At 47.5% G+C, this 8,682-nt stretch overlaps 1 protein-coding gene across 1 annotated transcript in view; it reads right to left on the reverse strand.

The window, feature by feature from the left end:
- AATF (apoptosis antagonizing transcription factor) overlaps nucleotides 1–8,682 on the reverse strand; it is a 39,474-nt gene that overhangs the window by 5,245 nt on the left and 25,547 nt on the right. Inside the window, exon 11 of the mRNA XM_057383254.1 lies at nucleotides 7,362–7,433. Within this exon, the coding sequence (XP_057239237.1) occupies nucleotides 7,362–7,433 (72 nt within the window). The remainder of the gene's footprint in view (nucleotides 1–7,361; nucleotides 7,434–8,682) is intronic.

Raw genomic sequence — 8,682 nt, forward strand, 5'->3', positions numbered from 1 at the left:
AAATATATAAAATATAAAATAACCCAACCTTTTTTCCCCCTCTCCTCATCAGCCAGGTTCCTTTTCTTTGCCAGCCTCTCCCCTCAGCAGGATTTAACCATGCAGAGAGTAAAACTCATCAATCCTCCAGGTTTAACCTTGTCTCTGTTTCAATTCACCAGGGTAAGTGCAGATTTTAATACTTTCAGCCCCCTTAAGGCTATGCATAATGAACTTGGATTTTGGTTAAAAAAATATAAAATTTCTCTCCTCCACCCCCAGATATTAAAAAGAGCAGCCTTGAGCCAGTGGGCTGAAACAGCCAGGGCTACCTGGAGCTGGGGAAAGGTGAGAGGAGCACAAAGAGCTCTGCAGGAAGGCAGAGCTGAGGAATAACCTGAGCAGGTAATTAAAACAGCTCCCACCTCGGGTACAGCCACAGCAGGTCGATAGCGGGGTCTTCCCTGAATTAAAATTTAACTTACCCTTTATTGCAACCCACAAAAGCAAGTAATGAGCACTAACATTTTTATTTCTTTTAAACTGTCATTTAGGCTGTAGAGGGGATAATTACCTATTTCCACTGTAGTAAGGTTTTATCACCCTTAGTGAGGCATTTTCTAATTTAATATTTTTACTGTATTATCATAAAACCTGTTTCTGGAAAAAAATGATCGGGAACCACAGAGCCATTTGCCATAAAACATGTGTGTGTGAGCACCTTGGCTTCATTATTTATGCATCTCTGGGAGGGAGGGGATGGCACAGGGACCTCCCAACCCCAGCACTGGGCAACAATTTTATTAAAAAAAAAAAAATTAAACAAAGGGAAAAGACAGTCCAGGTGGAGCCTGGGGTGCTGAGAGGGAGTTTTTCCCCCTCCAAATCCCAGGTATTGCCACCACAGACATTCCACAGGCACGACAGAGAGAGAGGAGTGATCTGGATGAATATTAATAGCAGCAGCACATTTTATAAATCTGTACGAAGCATCAAAATATAAATCACCAAAACTCACAGCAGATCCCCAGGAATCTCCTCTGCCCACCAAACACACAAAGGGGGAAGCAAAAACAGGAGGGGGGGCAGCTCTCTAATTAATATTATTTCCTGTTTTTTTAAATATAGTTCTGTAAACCTGCAGAAGAACAACATKAAGGGGGAAAATTCAGTTTCTGGAGGGTGGCTTTTTTATTAAAATAGCAACAGTGCTCCAGTCACTGCTGTGCTCTTCTGGTAAAAATACCCTCCAACCAATTTCTCTGCCTTTTCCCAAGTACCTTTTACTTCTTCTCTTCTTCTACCACCAAAAAAAGATAATTTAGAATATGCCACAAGCAGTACTGAAATGACTACATGTCCCATTCCTACTGCCATCCTCCACTGGGAACTATGAATTTTTAATTCACAAAAACTGGAGAAAAAGATAGAACATGAACACCCGTGGAAAATACGTGAGTCCTGATGGAAGCTGAAGCTGGATGATGGTTTCCTTGGAAAACTTTCTGTCTGGATGAGATTGGCTCAGGTACCAGGAAGACAAAATAAARCTGAAGCCTTTCTCAATAAAAATGAATTTTTCTTCTTTAAAAATGGAATGAAAACACACCAGGTGAGCTCGGTGTGCTCGGTGCCCAGTGGAATTTACCCCATTCCCAATCCCAGTTATTGCTGCTCCACACTTTCTGTGGGAAGATGCACCAGGCAGGTCAAACAAGATGAACCCATAAATTCTGGTGATTTGGGAYCGGGTCCTTGGAGCCTCTGCGAATGCTTTCAGATCCTAAATGATGGCAGGTGACCCCTGCTCTGTGCCTGAGAGCAAACACAGGATTTAGAAATATTCTAAAGCTGGTTCTGGACCTAAACAAAGCACTGTGCATGTCTGGAGGGGTTGGCTGTGGGAATGGGGTGAGGATGGGGGCACAGCAGAGATGGAGCTCAGGGCATTGTCCCCAGCCCTAGCTCTGTCCCTGAGAGCAGGCACAGGATTTAGAAATACTCTAAAGCTGGTTCTGGCCCTAAACAAAGGCACTGTGCATGTCTGGAGGGGTTGGCTGTGGGAATGGGGTGAGGATGGTGGCACAGCAGAGATGGAGCTCAGGGCATTGTCCCCAGCCCTGGCTCTTTCCCTGAGAGCAAACAGGATTTAGAAATCCTGCAAAAAGCTGGTTCTGGCCCTAAACAAAGGCACTGTGCACATCTGGAGGGGTTGGCTGTGGGAACAGGGTGAGGATGGTGGCACAGCAGAGATGGAGCTTAGGGCACTGTCCCCAGCCCTGTCTCTGTCCCTGCTGTCCCTGTCACCCATTCCAACACTCCCTCAGCCCAGCTCTGAGCCTGGCACATGGCAATGGGACAGAAATGGGAGCTCTCTCATCCTGATTTGAGTCCCAACCCCATTTTCACAGGAAAGCATAAAAGATGTGGAGAACCAGAAAACACAGGGATGTGTTAGCTGCTCCAATTTGCCCAGGAAATCCATCAAACATTCCCTGCCCAGGCTGCTCTGGGATGGGTATTTTTTGGGCAGAGCAGGCTCTGGGAGGCTGCTGGGATGTGCCCTGTGCAGAGGGAACCATTCTTTGTGTGCCTTCACCCCCCATATTCCGAGGACGATTTCCCTTTTTCACAGCTTGCCTGTTTTATAACAGATTTGATGCAGGAGAAGACAAATTGTCTCACAAAGGAAAAACGACAAATCATCTCGCAGCCCTTAACAGGTTATTTTTTTTTCCCCCTTGAAGAAGGAAATTTCCATAACAGAGGTGCCTGTCWGCTTGGCAGGGATGTCAAACATCAGCTGTGGGGACACGGTGATTCCAGCACGGTGCCATGGCTGGRCACACAGAGAATTTCACACTCCAAACCCCCTCACACCCCAAAACAGCCCTGGATAAAGGACATGGGCACCTCACTGTACCTTCAGRAGTCAAGGATTGGGGGGATTTTAAATAAAACAAACAAAACCAGGCCCAAAGGGCAGAGATTTCATGGCCAGGTTGGAYGGRGCTYGGARTGAAMAGGTGGAAGGTRTCCTTGGTCACAGCAGGGGAGAKCTGGATGGGCTTTAAAATCCCTCCCAACCCAAACATTCTGGGATTCTGGGATTCTCCAGGAGTTGTGGTGCATTTGGATCAATCCAAGCAGCTTTTACATTTTTGCTCTGGTTCCAGACTGCTTTCCACGTCCCTGTTACACCCTTTGCTTCCCAAGCCAAAGCAGGACATTTTCTCCTCCAGGCTGTGCCTAAATGAGCTTGGAGTCATTTTTCCCCACACCAGCACAGTCACAGGGTTTGTGCTGTGCAGCACAGGAGCTGCTGGTTCAGTTCTCCCAGAAGGAAGGGTTTTGCTCCCTCCCAGGAATTCTGTGCTGGTGAACACACGGGATTGACAATCGCCGAGCCCAAATTCCTCCATTAATCTGCTCTCATGGTGTTTTAATACCCCAAGTACAAAGTGAGCCAAGTTAAAGGCTGGTATCTCACCAACCTTTTTTAAATTTTTTTTTATATTAAACTCTTATGTCATATAAGTAAATTAATCTTTTAATACCAGGATTTCCTGCTACGTACCCCCCTCTGCTTGCAGCGAGACACGCTGTGACAAAGCAACTGCACTGAAGGGAGAATGCTGATTGGGAAAATGCAGCAGGCCAGGCTGGATCCAAGGGAAAGGCTCTAATCCCAAACTCCCTGGCAGCTGGATAATCTGGGTGTTAACTCCCAGCAGGYCCCACTCTGCTCGTGCAGGAGCAGCACAGGATCTGGGACCATCCCAGAGTCAGGGGTGTCATTSCTGCACTGGGATGTGGGGTTTGGGAAGTGATTCCCACCTCACCTTGTGGTGACCCTGCATGGTTTGACAGTCCCATCAGAGCCATCYTCTCCCTCTGATTTGGCTCACAAAGGATGCAAATTCCTCCTCCCTAATGAGGATCCATTTGCTGAGGCATAAASCAGCACATTTAAATAAAATGGGATCCATTCCTCCACGTTCCCCCAGAACCCCCACTGGAATTCCAGCGTGTCCCTCGTGTCCTGCCTGACTTTCCTGCAGCACAGGCTCCTTTTGGCTGCTGCTGARCACGGGGTGCCCCATTTAATGATGATTTATGGGTGTCCTTCCTCTCGGGGGGCGTGGGGAGGGGGTCACACGTGTGACACCGCCAGCCTGGGTATCAACAGCAAATTATAAACCATGTCAATCCCAGCTAATGCAAAGCTGTAATCCTCTTTAACAAGAGATCAAATCAGTGCCATGAGTTATGTTCATTCTGTAATCTGATAAGAAATTGAGTGAGCCTCTAATAAAAGAGTAATGAGAGCCCTTAATGATGCTGTTAAAAGGTAGCACCAGTTAAAATATTGCTGTTGTTCCAGCTGATTAGATCACTGTTGCATATTTGCACAATCTTGTTTCACCTGTCAGAATAACCTGAGTTGTCCTGGCAGATAAAGGTGTTTGGWCCAAACATCTGTGTCCTTAAAGGATGCCTCTTGCTGCAAGTTGCTGTCCTCCAGAGGTGAAATGGAGATGTTCATCAAACTTTGCAGTGATTTGCCATCAGCCCAATGTCTGTGTTCAATCTCTGCTCCTCTCACACACACAGATCTGAGGATTTACACATCTCAGCTGACAGACAGAGAGAATAAACCCCAAATCCACACACAGCTCTTCCCAGTGCAGACATGTTTTGGGGTCAGGGGGTTCCCTCATCCKCCCAGGAATGGCARCAGCAAAAGGAATGGGATGAAGCAAAATCCAAGTGGATCTGTGGAAAATGTGGAAATTTCCAATTYCCAAGTGGAAAATGGCCCAGCAGGGACAGACACTCAGGCAAGGAGCTGCCCTGGTGGAGTCAGGAGCAATTTAACCTTGCCACAGCTGAGCTGTTTCAGTCCAGAAAGGGGAAAGCTCCTGATRGCACCCTCAAACCCAGGAGAAATCACAACCAAACCTGTCCTGTCCCAGACAGCTCCACTCTGCTCTGGACACCCCCAGACCACACTCCAAACTCTGCTTTTGGTTTCCTTGTCCAAGGCAGACCATTCACACAGCAATGACCTTGGACCCAGCAGAAACCCCTTGGCCCAAAAGGATAATAAATGTGTTAAAGTCTATAAACACAGACCCCAAGATGACCATAAAAATCACTTTTTAAAATACTGCCAGAGAGGGGTCAAACCAGAGGGCTGGAGGCCACCAGTGCCCCACATGAGAAGATAAAATCTGTGAGCAGAAGGTTGCAGAGCCTTGCTCACTGCCTGGAGCASTGGCCAGGGGAGGATGAGCTGTGCTGCTGTTCCAAGGGAGGCAGAAGGTGGCAGAGATGCTGACAAAGGCAGCTGTGACTCGTGTGATTCTCCTCTGAACTCAGATCTCTGTGAGATCTGCAGTGGTTTCCTTCTCCTGGCACTGCTCATGCTGCTTCTCCTCACGTGGATTCCTTTCCTTTCTGTTTGCCCACACTGGCACTGCCAAGRAAGGGCCAGAAGCACAGCAGCTCTCACTCCCTGGGCTCTGCAGCAYCCCCAAGCCCACCCACATCTGCCCACACAGTTATTCATTTATTCACTGGCATTTCCTGGTGTGTACCTGCCCCTGTAGCCACTGGTAGAATTCCAGGGGATGCTCTGCCAGCTCTTTCCACACCCATTTCATACCCATCTCACTGGCACTGTGAAATCTCTCCCACTACAACAGTGCCCTGTTGTTCAGAGGTGTACTTTTACAGAAAATAAAACAAGCCTGGCTCAGAGCACAATCACATCTCTGTGAAGTGTATATGTGCATTTTCAATCCAGTAATTCACACTTGCAAACAATAAAATTACCTGCTTCTGCCACAAAGGGAAGCTGTTATCATTGYTGCTTCCCTCTCATGCACACAGGTCTGGCTTTTTTCTTTTTAATTCACCTGCAGATGTTGAATTCTTCGTGCCCTGTGTGGCCCAGCTGTGTGCTGGACAGAGGCCTTGTGGCTCATGCCAAGGGCAGGGGGTTTTTAAACAGATTTTAAACAGAGATTTAAAACAGGGATTTTAAACAGACCCCTAGAGAGTGGCTCTGATTTTCAAATAAATGATTGATAGCAGCAGATCTCTTTATTTGGGGAGAGCTGAACCAAAACACCACAGAGGACTGATCTTCACTGCAGTATTTGAGTGTGATTCATGTCTGGATGCAAACACAAACTGGGGAGGAAGGCAGAAAGGAACACAAAGCTTCTCACAAGAACTCCCCCCAAATGTGCAAGGGCTGCTGCGAAGAGGAAGCAAAAATCTGATCCCACCTGGAACAGGACAAGGAATTATGGTCCTAAATTGCAGCAGAGSGAAATTTAAGCTAAACATTAGGACTGCACAGCTTTGACCCCAGCACATTTATTTTTGTGGTGAGAGGATCAGAATAATACTGAGAAATCAGAGCAGCTGGGCTTTGTTCTCACTCGAAAAAAAAAGGAGAGAAAAAAAGCAGAGTATAGGAAGTCTGAGAAAGATGCACTGATGAAACAGCRCAGGTCCTATGGACACAAAACATCTCACTTCTCATCCACAAGTCCTGCAATMCCCCAAAAGGCAGCAGCAAAAGAGCAGCAGGTATTTGGTTTCCATTTCACAAACAGACAAATGACATCTCTCCCTCACAAAGCACAAACATGTTCCACAACCCAGGGGAAGGTGTTTCTCAAGCTTTCCACATCCATTCACTGGAAAATTATTCCACCTCCTTCCCACAAACAGCTCAGCATTTGGAGATTTGGGTTTCAAGTGAATTGCTGAAAAAATAYGGGTGGGTATGTGGGAGAGCTGTCTGGTAATCGTGCACAAAACTTCACTGGTGTTTGCTTTACTAATTACCACATTAAAACATTATAGTCTGCCAATAAAATTCCTGACTCTTTAAATAGAGATAAACACAAGCAACATAAAAATCTGGAGTGAGTATTGAGAGAACTATTCCAGTTATTAACTGAGCTAAGAAAATGCATATTAACCAGAATTTAGAAGCTGCCATTTGTGTTAGAAGACAGGTTCTTTTTAAGTTCTGATCACACCTGAAGATACCAGGTAGCTGAGCTGTGTATTTCCAAACTAATTCCAAAAAAACTGGGAAATTTCAAAATCAGAGGAGCTCTAAAGCAGGAATCAAAAGTAGGTGCTGAGATTTATGACAACTTCTGGTGTGGAGTCACAGTAATTAGAGAGTGAAAGCTCAGCCAGGCTGCCAGGACAGATGTGACCGAGACACCCAGGCCACGATGCCAGTGACAAATGGGGAACTGATAAGGGGGAATGGAGAGGGTGACAGGCTGAAGAACAGGTCAATACCACGCTGTCATGGAGCCATTTGAGCCATTAATTAATCTCTTACTYACCTGGCATCATCATTCATGGTGCAGTGGTCAATAGGTGCCATGAAGCTCACCAGCTTGCTGTGGACGTGGTACCTGAGAGAGCACAGGGGAGAGGCAGCACACATCAAAAAYTGCCCACGGGAAGGGAGAAGAGCAGCACAGCTCCCAGAGACAAAGCAGGGCTTTYCTGGGGCTGATCCCTGCAGAGCCATTCCCTCTCCCTGCTCAGAACAAGGGTCAAATAGTGAGCTGAGTAACAGCAAATTCTTCCTGAGGACAGGCAGCACCCAGGAATGGTGTGTGAGCCCTAGAGGAACGGTGTGTGAGCCCTAGACACACAAATGGAGCATGTAAAAACAAGGAAAGGAGCCCTGAGAAGTCAGGCAGGAAAACCTGCCCTTCCCTGGCAGCCCCACCCAGGTGGCATCTCCATCACCCRCTGCAATCTGTGCCCACCAGGCCTTCTCCAGCACCCATCTGCCACCCCTCCTTCCTTGCYCTGTGCTATTCAGCACCCTAAAGGATATCCAAATCCCACCCTGGAGTCATATCCAGAGCTGGAAAATCTTACCCTGGRTMACTTGCAAATGGARCATGTRAAAACAAGGAAAGGAGACCAGAAAAGGTCTGTGCAGAGATGAGCTGGGGCATATTCTCATCACCAAAWCATTCCTGCAAGCTGTCCTGCACCTCCAGAGAGAGGATTCCCTTCCTATTTGCCACCCTGGGCAGGGATTTCATGACTTTTATTCAAGGACCTGACATAAAATTTAACAGRGTGCTGAAAACCTGGGAATGAAGAGGCTTTAAACACTGCAGCCAAGGGCAGGGGATTCCAGAGCCAGGCGTTTGTGTGCCCTGCCTGCCCACCCCAGCCTCACAGAGGCTTCACCCAGGCTGCTGCTATTTTTAGAGCTTGACAAATAGCAGGCAAAAGGATTCACTAGCATTTGCCCAGAATCACCTTTCCACTCTGTCACCTCTGCACTCCCTTTTGTTTGCCTACGCAGGAACATTCCCGGGGGGATTCTGAGCTCACAGCCCATTGCAGAAGGCTTTTCAGGCACAGCYTCACACCAGAGCTTCTCTGCACTCTGCAGCCTTTGTTTGGCAATGCAAGGAGCTGCCCTGGTGGAGTCAGGAGCAGCACAAACAGGGCACAGCTCCCTGGGGACAGCCTGGCCACGTGGCCACTCAGGACACCCTCTGACCTGAGCTGTTTGCCCACATCTGATTGCTTTTCAAAGCAGGACTGTGAAAACCCCACTCCAGCAGCTGTGAAATGTTTTATTCCATTGCCAGAGAGCCACCCCAGGCTGCAGCAGCACCAGGCCAGAGAACT

Source organism: Malurus melanocephalus, unplaced genomic scaffold (genome assembly GCF_030028575.1).
Source record: "Malurus melanocephalus ecotype Western Australia unplaced genomic scaffold, MMel_1.1 scaffold_617, whole genome shotgun sequence".
Lineage (NCBI taxonomy): Eukaryota > Metazoa > Chordata > Aves > Passeriformes > Maluridae > Malurus > Malurus melanocephalus.